Source organism: Gymnoscopelus braueri (genome assembly GCF_963280865.1).
Source record: "Gymnoscopelus braueri genome assembly, chromosome: 14".
Lineage (NCBI taxonomy): Eukaryota > Metazoa > Chordata > Actinopteri > Myctophiformes > Myctophidae > Gymnoscopelus > Gymnoscopelus braueri.
The window spans coordinates 36,139,813-36,157,573 of record NC_137619.1 but is presented as its reverse complement, the minus strand read 5'-3'; the positions used below and the strand labels follow the sequence as shown (position 1 = coordinate 36,157,573).

Below are 17,761 nucleotides of genomic sequence, written 5' to 3'. Positions count from 1 at the left end.
CAAGTCAGTTTATTTATATAGCAGTTTAAAAACAACAGCAGTTGACCCAAAGTGCTTTCCAAGAGACAATAGCAACATATAGACCTTAGTCTATTCACAAAGCATTGAAAGCAATAATAAAAGTCTATAACATAATCAGAAAACACACAAAAAACAATAACAAAAACAACAACCAATGACCTCAAACTGTGTTAAAAGCAAGAGGTTTGTTTGTGGTCCCCCGGGGCCGCAACAGTTGCCCACATGTGGCCCCTGACTATTCTAATGGTAGATCCCTGAACAGGGCCCCGCCAGGGGCCACAGGCGCACCATTGCTCCAATCCGGCACACCAAACTTGGCCCAGTGTTCAGGGGTCTGCCATGAGAATAGTCACACCAAAAAAAAAACTGGTGTTGCTGCAGTGTTTAACACAAATGGCCCTAACTGGTGGTGGTGCTGACCGTTCTCACAAAATTTCCGGGTTCATATTCTGGCAAATGGACTATAAAACTACGTCTAGCAACGAGAGATTACGAACTAACATCCAAAACTACAACAAACTGTTTCGCAGGAGCTTCTTTATAATCGGTCCACTGAGAGTAGTCGCTTCTCTTGACGTGGATCCTCTTTGGCTCTCCTCCCCCTGCTCCTCCCTGGCAACTAGCAGTGTTGCCATGTCCGCTTATTATAAGCGACTTTGGGCTTGTTTTTCTGTAAAGTTGCTTTTTTGGGCTTGTAGTTGCTTATTTGGTCTTGCTTCTTAATGTTATTTAAATAGGTATTTCTGCAATATTTCAATGTCAAGGAAACCGAAAAAATGAATATGGATTTGTCTTGCAGACCCCCATACAAGATTTGTGTTGTTGAATATGTTTCAAAAAAAAAATTTCCAGATATAAAATATAAAAATATAAAAAAATAAATAAATCTAGATTCATTAACCCCTGAAAATAGCCGCTCTACAAGCTCACAAGGCGTCGCACTGCGACGCGTTGTGAGCTTGTAGATCGGCTATTTTCAAATAGTCTAAAACTAAAAATGGTTGCTTCTTTTGGGCTTGTTTTTGTAGACCTGGCCGCTTGTTTCTCTCGCAAAATGTGGCAACCCTAGCAACTAGTTACAGTAGCTACACTTACCGTTAGCTATGCGCATGAGAAACGTAGCAAGCCATTTAGTTTACAATTCACAAGATAACACATCCAACGGGTTCGACGTTAATCAAAAATGAATCATTTTTGAAGCGGAATATGGATGAGTAGATCCGTGTCAGTCAGTTGTAAGACGCCAGAGAATTGGTTTTGCTGGAAGAGAGAGGCTAACGACAAGCTAACGTCCATTACATCCACTTTAAATATACTTTTAATATACGACAGATGTGATTAAAGACACGGGTATGTAACGTTGGATATACAGCCGGATGACTACTATTTCTACAGGTAAGACCACTGGTTCTCAGCCTTTTCAGGCCGCGACCTCCCAAAATAATCATTTTTGAACTGACACCCCCCCCCACCCTGATTCCACAGATAAACATTGTGAAAATAGCAGATCTACAAGCTCACAACGCAGCTATTTTCACAATTTTGTGCCTCTTTCTTATATTATTTGATCATTTGGCCAGTGTTTGATCAGTTTTTATTGTATGTTTTGTTGATTACTTTTGATGTAGTAATGCAATTTTTTTAATTTAATTTAAATAAAAGTCCTTAAATTGTCACTTAACTGTCATCTGGGGACCCCCAAAACTGCTTTGGTCGTTATTTTTTGTGAAATGAAATGGAAGTAAAAGTAGGAAAGAATGTGGCCACTGGCCACCCAGGCTCCCAAGATTCTTAACCACTTGTTTCACCCAGGGCGTCCCTATTTTGGGCATCAGGGCTAGCCTTGGATCAAGACTATCATAGATGTATTTTATATCAATTTCGACATTTGCATATCTATCATAGATACCAAAGTCAAATTCAGACTCGATAAAATACATCTATGATAGTCTTGATCCAAGGCTATAAGGCTAATACCACAATTGAAAGCTCTCGAGCTTTTTTTGTGTTTCATCCTTTTGGTATCATGCTTTTTTTTGGTAATAAAAAACCCCAATCAATCATGGTATTTTAGGGCAAATGTATTTATTTATTTGTGAGAAAATGCTGAACTGAGCTCCAAGATTTCCTTTGCATTCGTACAAATGGCAAATAAAGTCTATTCTAGCAGATCCACAAGCTCAGTGCATAGCGATCTGAAGCGTTTTTGAACTAGTAGACTACTTTTAGCTATTTGGGGAAATATGGCGCAAGTGGTTGACCTTACTGCAAGATGACCCAGTGAAACAGCAGCATAATTTTCATTGAGTACAATGGAAGAAAATCTGGACAAACTGTTGCAGCATTATTAAGCCCCTAGAATGGCTGTGATATTACAAAAAACATATTGTACTTCACAGTCCATTTATGCTACTCTGCATTTAAAAACGTATACCAACATCATAGTATGTATTTTTATTGTGTGTGTGTGTGTGTGTGTGTGTGTGTGTGTGTGTGTGTGTGTGTGTGTGTGAGATAATATATCAATACAATATACTGTCCCTCCACTCCTCTGACAAGCAACTGAATGGTTTAGTTTTTTCTTTATTATCTATTAGTTAGATTAACTGTGTGTGTGTGTGTGTGTGTGTGTGTGTGTGTGTGTGTGTGTGTGTGTGTGTGTGTGTGTGTGTGTGTGTGTGTGCGACAAAAAAAATCTGAAATTTGTGTTTCTCTTTGTGTTTCTTTTCTCTGTAATAATGCTTCTTCGCAATACCTTTCATACTGTTGGAACCTGTTTGTTTCCCTTTTTAATGGTGCCTGATTTGTAAGGAACAGGCTTTGCATTTGTGGTATGAGCAGCACAGCTGAGAATGTGGGGGTTGTGCCCATGAAACATCTGCCAAATCTTCTCTGCCAATGCCAAACAACTTATTGTTATTATGCCTTTCCTAATGCTATTGACCCTTGTTTAGGGTAGTTTAGTAGATAGGGTTATTGAACATTCCAGATATTTTTAATATCTGGAATCTAGAGTTGCAATACCAACCCTTGACAGCCCATACATCCAAACAGAAAAAGTCCTATCTGATTGTATTAAATGATGTTAAACTCGCCGACATTGCAGCTGTAAGGAAAGCTTGAATTATCCTCTTTCTATCTGCAAAGTTTTTGTTTGATAAAAATCCACCTTACACATGTTATGAGCAATAAATTCCGTGCAGGTGATAATGTTTTTGCGTGTTGGAGTTTGGAAGCACTCGTTTTCAATAACGCATCGTCCTGCTGGCTGCTGCCTCCTGCATTATGTGACATTTCTTAACAGGTGGTACGCACTACGCAGGACCGTTGAGTGATTTCTTTCCAACGAGTGCTTCCAAACTCCAACATTTAGAAAAAGTATCACCTGCATGGAATTTATTGCCAGAAAGTAGCTCATAACATGTCTACGGTGAATTTTTATCAAGCAAAAACTTTGCAGATAGAAAGAGGATAATTCAAGCTTTCCGTACAGCTGCAATGTTGGTGAGTTGAATGTTGTTAAATACAATCAGATAGGACTTTTCTGTTTGGCTGAATAGGCTGTCAAGGGTTGGTATTGCAACTCTAGATTCCAGATATTAAAAATAGGATCTAAGTTGCTTGCGGCTAGCTGGTCACACTCTCAAAGCCTCATCACGCACCGCTCTAGTATAGGAGTGGGATGGCATTCCACTCCTCAACTAGGACTTGTTGCAAGTCAGCCAACGTGGCTGTGTGTTGGTCATTCTAGCACGAACAACTCACCCCAAGCTGATCCCTCAAGTGTTCAATTGGGTTGAGGTGAGGACTGTTGGTAGGCCATTCCAATCTCTCTACTCCCAAATTCTGGAGGTAGTCCCTGATAAACGCTGCTCTGTGTTCTTGCTTGTTACTGATAGACCTTAATCATCCAATCCACCAAACAACACCAACCAAGAGTCATCAGCCACACCGACAGCAGAATATGCTGTTTGGGGCAGAGAAGATTTGGCAAATTTTTCATGAATAAATACAAAATAGAGTTGGGTCATGACAAGCATGGCTCAGTATTTCTGAAAAGGTTTGTATACCCCTGCCTTTTCCGAGAGGACAGTGCCTTACCCACAGGTACCAGAGACTACACATAGAGCTACATTACATTATATAGTCATGGATGACCCAGTTGCTATGTAGATTATCGGTTGAGCTTTGAGTTAATGACAGGACAAACAGTTTGCACAGTCTCCCCATGGAGATCCCATCTGATCTTCACATCAGTCAGTTTATAATTTGGTTGCTTAAAACATTGATCATTTTAAAACTCCATAATTGTGCTCTGTTTGGCTCAAACCTCTGACTTTATTTTCATGCTAATTGCTACTCACTTTAAATTAAAGTATGCTAATGAACACATCTCTAATGCTCGTGAAACATTACGAAAATTTTAATTTAACCGTTTATTTTCTTAGTGATAATATTTAGTCTTATTTTGTTGCCATGCTGTCTTCCATCATATTATTCAGAATTTGAATCTGTTAATTGGTCAATTTGACATGTGCAGTGCAGTTAAAAGAAAAAAGTATGAAATATAAGAACCAAATATGAAGTAAATATAAATCAAGTAAAACTTGGAATATAGGGTCAGACCAAGTGTGAACAGAACTGGAAGTGTATATGCTGTGATTGGATAAGGCATGAATAATATTGCACAGACCACTTAGACATAGATATAGGATTATACTACACAGGTATTGTATAATGCCCATTAGAATTCTGGTAGGGTTTCCCTGCAATTCCACTCATGGGATGGGATCTAGTTACATTTTGGAGTTATCAGTTCAGAATATATATGTATGTCTGTCTGCCTTAAATTGCATAATAAACAAGAGGTGGTGTGTAAAGAGGTTGAGAATCATGGCTTGTGTTTCATCCCAAGTTTGTTTTGGCATTTTCAGCCCTCTGGTGGACTAATGTATCATATTACAGACAGCCGCATTACAATTTTGTGAACTTAATTATTCACAAATTAATAATAATGTATTGGCTTGAAATTACAATGTACTGTTTATGTGTACATCTTTGACATTACAGTTAATTTGCTACATGTACCATATACAATTGTCTTTCTTTTCCCACGTTACTCTCAGGTGATCTCTGAAATTTCCTGGAAAGTGAGAACTCTTATCAAGCCACCATGTTGGAGGAGGACATGGAAGTTGCCATCAAGGTGGTGGTCGTTGGCAACGGAGCAGTTGGCAAATCTAGTATGATCCAGCGCTACTGCAAGGGTGTCTTCACTAAAGACTACAAAAAGACCATTGGAGTGGACTTCCTGGAAAGGCAGATCATGTAAGTGTGGCTTGCTTGACAAACAGCATGCATTCCAGTATCAATCATATTTGATAATTAACTCATCCACCTGTAGGGCTCCTGGGTGCATCCATTTGGGTCTCTTTTGACTGATGAAGCCACTGCCTTAACAATGGTTTCCAATGTAATTTAATGTGGCAGTGGTGCTTTGGATGTGTTGACATTTTAATTAGAAAAATGAGGACTAACTTAACTTATTCCTTTAAGTATTTTAGAGGGAATGATAGGCTAAGAACAGTTGGGCTTCTGTTTTACAATTTATATTTTGTGCTTAATATGTAGACCTACAGTAGAGAGAAGATGACAAGCCCCGAAACAACAAAATTATAAATATATGTTCTCAGGAACTCAGGACAGTTTGAGTCTATAAGGGAATTAACCACTTAAGCCCTATTTAAAAAATAGTAACAATAGCTGATCTACAAGCTCACAATGCTTCGTAAAGTGATACGTTGCTTGTAGATCTGCTATGTTCACTATTTTAGAAGGTTCCTGAAATCACTTTTGAAAATGTGTGCCTGTAATGACGACATATCCAAGATAGGGTCAACAGGGTCAAAGTGGTTCATTTGTTATTCTGGTGGGATGACCTTGTGGCTATTGTCGGAACTATCTGGTGATCTATTGAAACAGAGCTCTGAGCTTAGAGTATGAATGAGGCTTTAGCAGTTGGACGTAATCACCCAGAGCTCATTTACGTATTTCAGAGTAAACGATGAAGAGGTCAGATTGATGTTGTGGGACACTGCCGGACAGGAGGAGTTTGACGCCATCACCAAGGCCTACTACCGTGGTAAGACCCTACACACACACACACACACACACACACACACACACACACACACACACACACACACACACACACACACACACACAATATGAACTTTAGAGATTTTTTTGTCATCATTTTGGATGTTGTTTTCAATATAGAAATGTCATATATTGTTGTGAATTGCAGTATTAGTCCATGTATGTATTGTTTGATTATTTGTCACGGACATCACAATGGACAGGCCAGATGCATTGCGTTGTTGTGCAATCATTTTGTTGTGTTCAGGAAAGAAAGGAAAAGGGGGGTCGGAGAGAGGGAGAGCAGGGAGAAAAACATGAAAAGAAACTGACATTTTCAACATGGCTATTCTAAACAGAATGAAAAACAATAATAATATATATAATCAAAAACCAATCAGAGCACAGGGATTACTATACAATGAATTAGCATTTATTGTTGGTGTGTTCTCTCTGTATTCCAGGTGCTCAAGCCTGCGTACTAGTCTTCTCCACCACAGACAGAGAGTCCTACCAGGCTATAAGCAGCTGGAGGGAGAAGGTAGAAGTGGAGGTTGGAGATATTCCCACTGTTCTGGTGCAGAACAAAATTGACCTCCTGGACGAGACCCTTATAAAAAAGTAAGCGTTTGCAAGACTGTAATTATACTACCAGATATGTGAAAACTCTTTTAGGCATTGTGATCTTGTATGGGTTCAGTCAATTTAAGTCAAGTTTCCGTTAATAACAACTCTGTGCCTCTGTGATGAAGGACGAAGTAATAGATCCACAGACTCCTCTGTGGTGCGCTTGTTCCATATCGTCACTGTCGGGTGGAAACTGAAAACCAATGGATCCATGTAGTTATTTAGTCACAAGCTCTTGTTGATACTTTTTGTTGGTTCAATACGTGTACTTAAATCTTTTTTTTTTCTTCTCCAAAATAGAAGATCTACAAGCTGACAATGCATCGCGATGTGACATTTTGTGAGCTTGTAGATTGGCTATTTTATGGTAGGGCATTACACATTTTGGTGCCATAACGTTAGAATGAATTCATCCACATGTTTGTGCTGAATCTGGGGGGAAACAAGATCAGTGGAGCTCCCTCTGGTGGTGGGCTTTTCTCACTCTAGTGAAGTAGTTTGACCGGTACATAGTTTGACCGGTACCAGTGGCCGGTACAGTTTGACCGGCCACTGGTCCCTTGAGTATCTTCAAAACTAGGCCCATTGCAAGTTGCTGTCCTCTACCCTGAGCCATCCCACCCTATAGCATAATGAGCAGCGGTTAGGTAGTGAGTCCTAGGTGTGAGGTCTAGTAGTAGTGTGATTAGTTTGTTTTGAGAGGTCGGTATTCTAGTGCCTTTTGAGGTACCATGAGGTGCATGCATAGTCAAAATGACATTGGATGAGTGCTCCAGCTACTAGTGTCCTCAGTGCATTCCTACTGACCAGTGAGGAGATCCTGCCCAAAAATGTTATACTTTGGTTGCCTTATTTTTTTTTTGTATTACTTTTGTTGCCATTTCTTCACCGGAAAGATTTGAATCTATAATACAACTCAGACAGGTAATCTCTTCTTTCCTTGTGATAACATGGTCACCCACTCTGATCGTAAAGTCTGTGGCAGAAGTTTCCACCCGACAGCAACGACATGTATATCGCTTATGGTACAGTATCCATAGCAATAAGCATCATCAGTTCCCTCAGCAAAGTAGGTGGCTGTGATTATGGAAGTGACCCATCTATACTTTTATATCTATGGCACACTATGCCCAATATGGATTTTATTACAAGTTCAGCAACATGATTTGAAATGGTGCATTTCTCAATGTTCTTGCCCTGCAGTGAGGAGGCAGAAGCTTTGGCTAAAAGGTTGAAGTTGAGATTTTACCGCGCTTCAGTAAAAGAGGATCTTAATGTCAATGAGGGTGAGTTAAGCCTGATTTATACTGTCGTACGATGTTGCCGCTCACTGAAAATAGCCGATCTACAAGCTCACAACATTTTGAGACGTGCCTTGAGGTTGTATATCAGCTATTTTCGACAAAAGTCATATTATGTCACGTCGTGAATTAAAAAATTTACCAACCCTAACGCTTCCACTGAATCTATCTGTTTAGTTTTCAAATACTTGGCTGAAAAGTATCTCCAACGTCTTAAGAAGCAAACTGCAGAGGAGCCACAGGTGATCCATACAACAAGCAATAAAATAGGTAATACGTTTTCTATCTATGTAAAAATGTATAAATATTCATAATCATTTAAATGTTTTTGTGTGGGTTTTTTTTTGTCAGTGGTGACATAACTGGGGTGTCCGCTTGGCATAGAGCGGTGATTCTCATCTTTTTGAATTGCAAGGGCCCCCAGTGTATGATGCATTAGGCCACAAACCCCTATTTGATACCATTTGTAGCTCTGGGACTCTATTGTGTTCATTTAATGTTGAGAGGCTACAAATGGACCAGTATGTCCATTTGTGCACTCTCTGAGGTACAGACCCATACTTCCTCAAGGACCCCTGGGGGTCCCCAGACCCCACGCTGAGAACCAGTGTCGTAGAGGTTAACCACTCGCCCACAAGCGCAGTAGCCCGGGTTTACCTTTCCGGTAGCTATGGCTCTGGCTTTGGCGTGGCGCTCCAGTGAACACAGTGTTCATTGTCAGTGTTCGTGGGAGGGAAGCTAGCAGGGTATTGTGTCCTTGTCTGCAATTTCCTACTGGCCGGGTGGGGGAAGGGGAACTGGGGAAGATGGTGTGAACCTGAGCGTTACGCTCTCCTGGTGAAAACTCCTGGCAATCTCAGGTAAAAACTCAGGTGAGAAGAAGTGACTGGTGACTCCATGTGTATCGGAGGAGGCATATGGCTGTCTCCACTCTCCTTCACTGGACAACAGTGGGTGGTTGGCAGTGGTGACAGAGGGGGGTTGTCATAATTAAATAAAAAAAATAGAAGAAAAACAAAGAAGAACATTTACTGACAAATCTTACATTTCCACAGGTGTTTTTAATACCACCAGTAGTAATGTCTCCAGCCAGAACTCCAGCAATGGCCGAGAAGTCATCAGCTTGCGACCTAACAAACAAAGGACCAAGAAGGGTAAAAGTCCTTTTGGAAGCTGCAGCTTAGTTTAGACTGAATCATTGAAATAGTGCCTGGTGAGAATGTTACTGAAAGTGTAGGTTGGTTGTTGCTATGGAGCCACATTCACTGACACCAAAGCCTGCTCAGAGATGGGAATACTATTGATTTGATCACCTGGCATGATATTTGATCAATATCTTTGTTTTTGGTAGACCGTTAAGCTCAGTACATACTGTATTTTTATTCACACGTTCCGACATCATTTCTCAGCTCGTTGTCCTCCTTGTGGCTGGAATGAGTAATACAACCTAGCACATTATGGCCCAAATAATAATTTTAAAAACCTCATATTATTTGTGTGTTATTCCTGCATTCCTAAAATAAACAGTATAATCAGCGTTAGCAAATACGAGCAACTTTATCCCAAAATCCACCAGCTTTTATTGAGGACATTCCATGTTCCTCATAATGACATAGCACTATTAGAGTTTTGACTCTTAGTTCTTCGGGAAAAACCATAATCTTCACAAATTGATAATTAACTGGCCAATATCCTTGGAATAGCTTGTGAATTCTGCTTTAGGTTGGAGTTTTCATTTCAAGGGCCTCGTAATGAAATTAATAGTATGAATTGGCATACATTCCTCTCCAATGTGTAAGGGAAAATGTTATACACTTTTTCAATACGTGTTTGTGTATTTGTTTTTTTTACAGATACTCATTTCTGCATCTGATTATTCACTTGTGCAATATGTTTGTATTGTAGGAGGTATACAGATTATTTTGTACCATATTTTTCTAACTGTCAATAGAATATGGTTCAATATATGCTGTTATAGACAAAACTATGGAAATAGTTGTTGATTCTTTGTGTAAAAGTATTTTTATAAGAGTTGAGTATTTGACAATATGTTCGCTGAAGTGTGCTTAACCTTAAAGTTGAGTTGGTGCCAAATTGCATCTGCTGGTCCGGTAGTTAAAATGTAAAGAAATGGATAGAATATGCTCTCATGCATGACCAAATATGAATAAGCATATGAAATACCCACAGTCTGTTTATCTACAGATTTGTTCCTCACATTATCAGGCTTTGTTATTTAAATCATGAAGTTAAACTAAAGGTCTTTCTTTTAATGTTCTATGAACTGTAGTACCTCAAATCATAGTCGCCTACATTTGTTATTACAATTGTTTACATTTTACCACTACACTTCCTCCAAAATCTATTGGAATATAACTTAAAAACACTAATTGGTAGGTCCTGTATAATTGATTTGATTGGAAATGTTCTTAACATATTTGACCTATAAAGTACTATGTGCAGTTTAACCCCCCATACACGCACACTCACACATTATAATAGATTTGATTGCTATATACTTTCTGATATTTGAATGTCATTCTGCTTTGTTGTACTGAACAGTGGGAGTACGAGAACCTGGTTGATGAAAAGTCGTGATACTGAAAGATTCTAGGCTTGCACTGCATGAGCTGATATGGTGTGCTTTTTTATATTATAATACATGTCTCACAGGGTAGATTATGCGATTATTGACTAGAGCCCAACCAATGTCAGACTTTTGGGTCCGATGCCTATCCCGATTTTGCAGAGTCCTAGCCCACCAATAACCATTGTTTTGACAGATATTTTGTCAAGAAATGCAAGATGTTTTAATCTGTTTGGGGGAAAAAAACTTAAAAGTTTCTATTTTTTAAATCTAATATTTTTTTGAACATTTAAATCATAAGCAAACAAGTAAATATAAAAAACACAAAGTGAACTTTATTTCATGTTAACACTATTATTATTATTTTTGAAAATGTTCACATGTAATGAAATGCACATAATAGGTTAGAAATTGGGACATGTCGGCTGCATAATTGCCAATACCAATGTTATCAAAAAAGTCAAGTAATGGCCAAATATCGGCCAAACCGATATTTTATTCTGCCTCTATTACCTGCTCCACTCCATGAAAAATTGTGGTATTCCTGGGGGGAAAAACACAACTAAAAGGTACTTGTTCCTCATTAGAGCTGGGTACTTTAGTATAGCATACCTCTGTTATATCAGCCCTAGATAGTATTCAGTTCCATCTGCTATTGTGTGAGGTATTGCTCTGCAGTAGAATCTGATTTTGTGAACCTCGGATATCTGAATTAATAACCAGTCCACTGAGCACAATGACATATATGATGTAGAAATACGGCCTTACTAAACATGTTCTGTACGCATTAATTAGAATTGCTTTGTTAATGTGTGCTTATAAGCATTATGACTGCAGATTATAATGCAGTGTGCATTGTGAAATACATGCACATGCATGTTTCATAGTTTGCAAAGGTTTTGCACTAATATGTCAATCATTTAAATAGAGCACTCTTTGAAATGAACTACATTCCCAAAGAGGTTCAGATAAACAAGGATTCTACTGTACTGGATTCAGAGTTGTTGCTGTGTATAGCCTGTTGTGTCTTGGAAATCCCAACAGGCGCTTCAAATGTGTTCTAATGTTATACTATAGTGGCATTTTGTTTACTCACATTTCAAGCTTGCTTCATCTGCTGTATTTAACCAATGTCGTATTGTTCTGTTTTGGAAATATGTGTGATTTAATGCATGCACGCCTTTATGTTGTTTTTCTCCATGTCCATGAATGTTGAACCATGGTACACCCACCACAATGCCTTGTCGTTGTTTACAGTCTCATCCATTGAGCAACTTAAGAGTTTTAATCCTAATTGCTCCTTGTGCGTGGAATTGCCTGTATCATAAATACTGTAAATTCATCTTTATTTCTAATTCATTTGTAACGGTGTTTACTTCGCCTTTTTTCCTTCTTTTGGGGGGGTTTTGATGGATTTAGTGCACTTTATTAATAAAATTACATAGTCTTGTGAAAATACCATTATATTTAACACTTAGGCTAAAATTGTCACTCAGGTGTTGTAAAAATCTTTGTACGCTTCATTGTTGTACTGGTTCACGGATGCCTTCACTCAATTCCACCCATTTGTGTACAAAGCCCAGATACATACTGTATTTTCAACCTTACAATTAGATCCTTGACAGAAAAGATACTGCAGTGTTAAGTCTGTTAAATTTTTATTTTATTATTAGTTAATAATGTGTATCACTCTAAAGGTGTGCTACATGATTGCACACCTGATGTTTCTGTTGAAAATGTGTTGGATGGTAATCTGATGTAATAAAAACTACTTCTTTCTTCAGCATGCAGTGTCAATTCTAAATTCCAAAGCAACCTTTTAAACAGTTAAAAACATGAATGGAATTAATCTTAAGACTCATAATATCAATAGTCCACACTTTAGCAGTGGTTCTCAAACACTTTCATGTGAAGGACCCCCAAATTGATATGCATTTGACCTCCATCTGAAAATATGTTGTGCCAGGCACCCCAATAAGAGATGATTTGTGTTGTTAAAAATGTTTTAAAAAATGTTCCATGTTTTTCACAGCTTTTTCAAGATTTTCCAAAATGTTTCAAAAACAGCAGATCTACAAGCTCACATCTGAGTTTATAGATCTTTTTTTTTAGTTGTTTTTTTTTATATCCGAAGTATAAAATAGGGTTGAAGTGGTAAAACTGGATCCTCAATTTGTTGGGGACCCCCTGGAATCCCTTCAAGGACCTTTGCACTTTGAGAACCACTGCTTTACAGTAGTCATTGTGGGTAACATTGTGATTGCCAAGAAGGCAGTCATTGCAATATGGCATGCTAGCTGATGTTACATAGGGTATTCTTACATATTGGGAACAGCGACATGTCAAACATCTAGTAGCCTAGTGTACAAGCCTACTAAACATTTACTGTATACTTGATGACTACTCCTTCACCATGTGTCTGACTGTCAAAGAGTTAGAATACAGACAGGTTATTCACTATGAAACTCAGATTTAGAACACTGTATATGTACACCAGGTGCATAGATTAAAGATAAAATTAGAAAAAGAATATATTAAATTATAATGTCTTCATTTAAAGGTAGGGTAAGTGATTTGCAATTATTCAAATAATTGCAAAATGGTTCTATATTCTGATAGTACTCATTGCTATAGAGTGTCTGTTCAATTAAAGGAGTCTCCCATGTCTCTCTAGCTCTTTATTAAACAGAAAATGCATTTTCAGTGCTCTCTCCCGATTGGCTTAAATGTCACCTACCTGAAAATGTACTATATTCTCTTTACTTAAGAGCTGGAGAGACCCCTGTGACCGAACAAAAGCTCTGTAGCAATGATTACTATTAGAATATACTACTTAAAATATCACTTACCCTACCTTTAAGTGTATTTCAAAACATAAGTGGTTTGCCCATCAAAGAAAAGGAACATGGTGGAAAAAAGTGATCTGGGGATGGGCATACATCAATAATCGAATTTTTAACTTATTTTTCTCCAACTGTTTGATACACATTTTGATATAAAGATTTCCTTATTAGTGCTATATTTGTGTTTCAGCTACATGAAAAAGAAATCCACGGGTGCAGCTATAAGCTAGTCTTTTTCATGTTTGAATAGGCCCAGTGAAGTGCTTCATTACTTTGTGTGGTACTACTGTTGCGCACCAAACGAGGTAGTGTACAGATTGTGTACATTTGAAAAACATAACCAGGTGCTTAATACAGAAAAAATTACATTGGCTATTAAGTAGCAATCATAAATGTTTAGAAAAGGTGAAGTAAAACGTTCAATATGGCCAAATTTGGTCTTCCAATCTGGCTGAATGCAAGAGAACTGGACCCTTTTGCGAAGTGGGCCCTGTGCAAACCTGTAGAACTATCTTTGCCTACTCTTAAGCATTAAGTTAACTATTTTATCCTTAAGTAGCCTAAAGTAAAAAAAATCCTATAGGATTAAAAATAATTCCAATCCTATAGGATGCTGAATTTCTATAAGAATCCAGTAGGAGTTTTCCAATGTTCCAATAGAATCCTATACCTAGGATTCTGAATATTGCTATAATAATTTATCTCACCTCTATCATAATCTTATTGAAATCCTATTGACATGTTCTCCCTCCTGAGTCCTGGAAATGTTACTGGATGTGGGCTATATAAAGCACTTATGTAATTTGAGTTAGAGATAAACAGGTCTTTAACCTTTTCGTGTCAAGGACCCCCAAAATATGTAGCTATTTACTTTATATGATGACCCATCACCCATCTGAAAATATGTTGTGCCATTGACCCTCATACAATATTTGTGTTGTTACTAGCCTATGTTTCAAAAGTAGCCCCTGGCAAATAGGCCCTGGCATGGCTTTTTTTTTTTTAAATAGCATTTAAAAGCATCACGGTGTGTGTGTGTGTGTGTGTGTGTGTGTGTGTGTGTGTGTGTGTGTGTGTGTGTGTGTGTGTGTGTGTGTGTGTGTGTGTGTGTGTAGCCTACTGAACAGTTGAATTGAATTGTAGTTGGCTGTTGTCGACAAAATTATATTGCATGATTTAATAGCAAATACAGTCAATATATTTTCATAATTGATTAGAAGAATATAACCCACACACTGACAATAACTGACACGTGATGTGCATAGGCTATTAATTCTGTAAGATTTTCATATTTAGCCTATAGGTCTAAAATGAACATACATTTTGGTGTAGGGTCTACCTACCACATTCACCATTATTCATTTGTTTGGTAAATTAAGCTATTAACTAAATAAATGTAAAATATTTTTTTCAAATATGCCTATTTGAGCTGGGAAATTGTGCAAAATCCTGTCCACTGTGTAAAACGCAAGAATGTCAACAATGCACCTCATTGTTAATGCGTGATTAGAAATTGATTTTAAAATGTTCGCCCCCAAAAAACCCAGGCCCACTTTTCTCAAGTGCCCAGTTCTCCTGATGCCATAAGCCTACCTGTAAATAACCAAATAGATTGTGTACTACAACAACATCATTGACTGCCATTAGCCTCTGCCTTGTCTAGTTTGAGGTTATCCATGAGCTTGATGGTGTTCTCGCCATTCTCGACGTTCCTCAGGAGAGTCTCGAGCCTCCGCTTGATCCTCTTCTGGTCCTCCATGGCGCAGCTGATCACCACGACCTGGAACTTCTGATCGATGGGGACAGGTGGCGCGTCCGTCACGCACGCAGCGTGCAGGGCCATGAGGCTCCGTTTGCCGGCGTCCATGTCGTCCAGCAACTTGGCCACGATGTCGTTAATGATCGACGTGGCCCTGAGCAGGGCGTCCTCTTGTTGGGAATTTCTGATTGTTCCCACGGACACTTCCACGGTCATTGTTCTACCCAGCAGGCGGTTGGCGGTGATGGTTAACTCTTCTCTCTCTCCTATAAAAAGGGATCGAAGAGAAGGAAACATGGACAGTTGTGTTGTGCACCATTTAAACAGTGGGAAAAGTACTCACATTTTTTACTTGAGTAAAAGTATCAATACAAGTAAAAAGTCCAGAATTAAAAATGTACTTGAGTAAAAGTACAAAAGTATTGTAGTGTAGTAGGAGTAGAAAAGTACTGAAAATTGGAAATACTCCAGTAAAGTAAATAAATACCTCAAAATTGTACTTAAGTACAGTACTTGAGTAAATGTACTTAGTTACTTTACAGTACCACTGCATTTAAACACAGGTTAACTTAAAGCACTGAAAGCAAAATAGAGATTTTAAATATTGACAGTAGTAGCCTTATACCAGGACAGATGTTGCGCATTTCTTGACTGTTCTGCGCAGATTGGATCATTTCCAGGATGGACTCCCTTTCCTGCTCCATAGCCGCAGCGGTTTCGCGTAACGCCTCCACCCTATGAAACAAAACAGTTCATTACTCAGCCCTGAAACGTGACTGTCATGGATGAACTTCAACCTGGTGTTTGCGCTTACTCCATTTACGGCCCGTACATCGACTTAAAAGTTCAAATGTCAAATATAAAGAAACTTATTCCATGGCTACGGATGTTAAAATTATGTTCGGGCCCTCAGAAGTAGCTGTATCTTCCGTATTGTTCAATAAAAAGCATTTTAATCCGATCAGTGGCCATTTTCTCATAGAGTTATAATGTATCAGAGTGCAATACACATCCCAACCGATAGGGTCGCGTAGTTGAAAGCATATGGCAAAAATATGGAGAAAATGGCTACCGATTGGACTAAAATACTTTTTATTGAACAATATGGAATATACGGGTACTTCTGAGCACCCGAACAGAATTGTAACATCCGTGGCCATGGGATAAGCAGTTTATATTTAAGATCTGAACGTTTATGTAGATGTACGAGCCAAAAAGGGAGAATGTGCAAACAACAGGTTGAAGTTCATCTATGACGGTCGTGACAGACGACCGTCGTGTGATCCATGGCTATTCATTACTCAACAACAATGAACATTAATAACAGAATATTGCCTGCGCGCGGTCACTCGTGAGTTTAACTATTGTCTTTAATACCATACATGTTTATGTTTTACAAAATGCCACGATGAGATAGGCAACAGAATGCCGAAAATGATATTATAGCATTTTCTACTGATTGGCAGATGTGTAGCCTATTTGAATGTGTTGGCTCCGTTTAAATGACCAGCGCAGATTTCTAAAGACAGAAACATGTGGTGGAGTCATTTCTTATGACACATGACATGGCCGTAACGCGTAACCGGCCTACTCTTAAACATACCTCATTTCCAACTCATCCAAAGTTTCCAGAAGTCGTCCGGAACGATCCGCCATGGACATTGTTCTGCTGAATTTGCCATGATGGGAGCCTTCGTTCATTTTAGCCTGAATCTTTGCCTGCGCCATGATTAATGTTTTATGATATATTATAACGGTACAGGAGGACGGAGAGCAGCAGTCCAAACGCGAACAGGTTCCTGTAGGTTACAAACTGTCCCACAAGCTGCTGCAGTAACTGTCTGTAAACAGCGACAGCGCCCCAGAGAAAACGCTTCCAAACAAGGGCTGGGACTTCCTTCGACCCCTCAGAGAACTATCAGGAGCAGCTTTGTGTAAATGTCACTTTTACTGAGCCTATCAACTTAAATGAAAACAGAAGTAAAAAAAAACAACTACAAAAAAGCACTGAAGAACACTGAAAAACACATTTGAAAAACTAACTGAACTCATAAAATATGTGTGCGTGTAGAATAAAGCTACAAACGTATTTGTCTGGAAATGTATTGGTTAAAGTAAGGATTAAGTAGGTAAGGGAAGAGAAAGAAGGGAAAGGAGCTAAGGAGATGGATGAGGGTCAAAGGGCACCAGTTATATGGGAGATGCTACATTCCTTGAAGATGAGGGCACATCATAGAGGTTCCATTTCATATGCCACACCTCATGAGTCACTACAATTCGTTGAGTTTCCAGATGTGAACATTACAATAGAGCAACCACAAATATTTGTCATATCTTACTTGAAAGATGATACTTTTTTCAATCTCTGAAATATAGCTAGCTAGCAAGAGTCAGGGGTAAGCTGCAACAGTGCCACATACTGTGTACATCATGATTTTCTACACCAAACCATCATCATGAAAAAAGTTCAAATTCACAGTGCTTG

The 17,761-nt window shown here is 38.7% G+C and overlaps 2 protein-coding genes across 2 annotated transcripts; one reads left to right on the top strand and one right to left on the bottom strand.

Annotated features, from left to right (window-relative positions):
* Positions 1–1,092: 1,092 nt before the first annotated feature.
* rab23 (RAB23, member RAS oncogene family) lies at positions 1,093–12,460 on the top strand. Its single transcript, XM_080450281.1, has 7 exons — positions 1,093–1,416; positions 5,148–5,349; positions 6,078–6,163; positions 6,624–6,780; positions 7,990–8,072; positions 8,265–8,357; positions 9,143–12,460. Exons 2-7 carry the CDS (start codon positions 5,195–5,197, stop codon positions 9,274–9,276), a joined length of 708 nt encoding a protein of 235 aa, XP_080306407.1. The 5' UTR covers positions 1,093–1,416; positions 5,148–5,194; the 3' UTR covers positions 9,277–12,460.
* A 449-nt stretch (positions 12,461–12,909) lies between these two features.
* On the bottom strand, positions 12,910–17,110 carry bag2 (BCL2 associated athanogene 2). The gene is made up of 3 exons (XM_080450282.1): positions 16,880–17,110; positions 15,902–16,011; positions 12,910–15,542 (listed from the first exon to the last, which is right to left on the bottom strand). The coding sequence occupies exons 1-3, from the start codon at positions 17,002–17,004 to the stop codon at positions 15,148–15,150; spliced, it is 630 nt and encodes a 209-aa protein (XP_080306408.1). The 5' UTR covers positions 17,005–17,110; the 3' UTR covers positions 12,910–15,147.
* Between the last annotated feature and the right edge of the window lie 651 nt (positions 17,111–17,761).

What these genes read in the sequence shown, in the direction of transcription:
- rab23 (XM_080450281.1), top strand. Translation starts at nt 5,195, where the DNA reads ATGTTGGAGGAGGACATGGAAGTTGCCATCAAGGTGGTGGTCGTTGGC. An exon ending in TTCCTGGAAAGGCAGATCAT is followed by an intron (nt 5,350 to 6,077) that starts GTAAGTGTGGCT and finishes TACGTATTTCAG; the next exon opens with AGTAAACGATGAAGAGGTCA. An exon ending in GACGAGACCCTTATAAAAAA is followed by an intron (nt 6,781 to 7,989) that starts GTAAGCGTTTGC and finishes CTTGCCCTGCAG; the next exon opens with TGAGGAGGCAGAAGCTTTGG.
- bag2 (XM_080450282.1), bottom strand. Translation starts at nt 17,004, where the DNA reads ATGGCGCAGGCAAAGATTCAGGCTAAAATGAACGAAGGCTCCCATCAT. An exon ending in TTGGATGAGTTGGAAATGAG is followed by an intron (nt 16,012 to 16,879) that starts GTATGTTTAAGA and finishes TTTGTTTCATAG; the next exon opens with GGTGGAGGCGTTACGCGAAA. An exon ending in AATGCGCAACATCTGTCCTG is followed by an intron (nt 15,543 to 15,901) that starts GTATAAGGCTAC and finishes CCCTTTTTATAG; the next exon opens with GAGAGAGAGAAGAGTTAACC.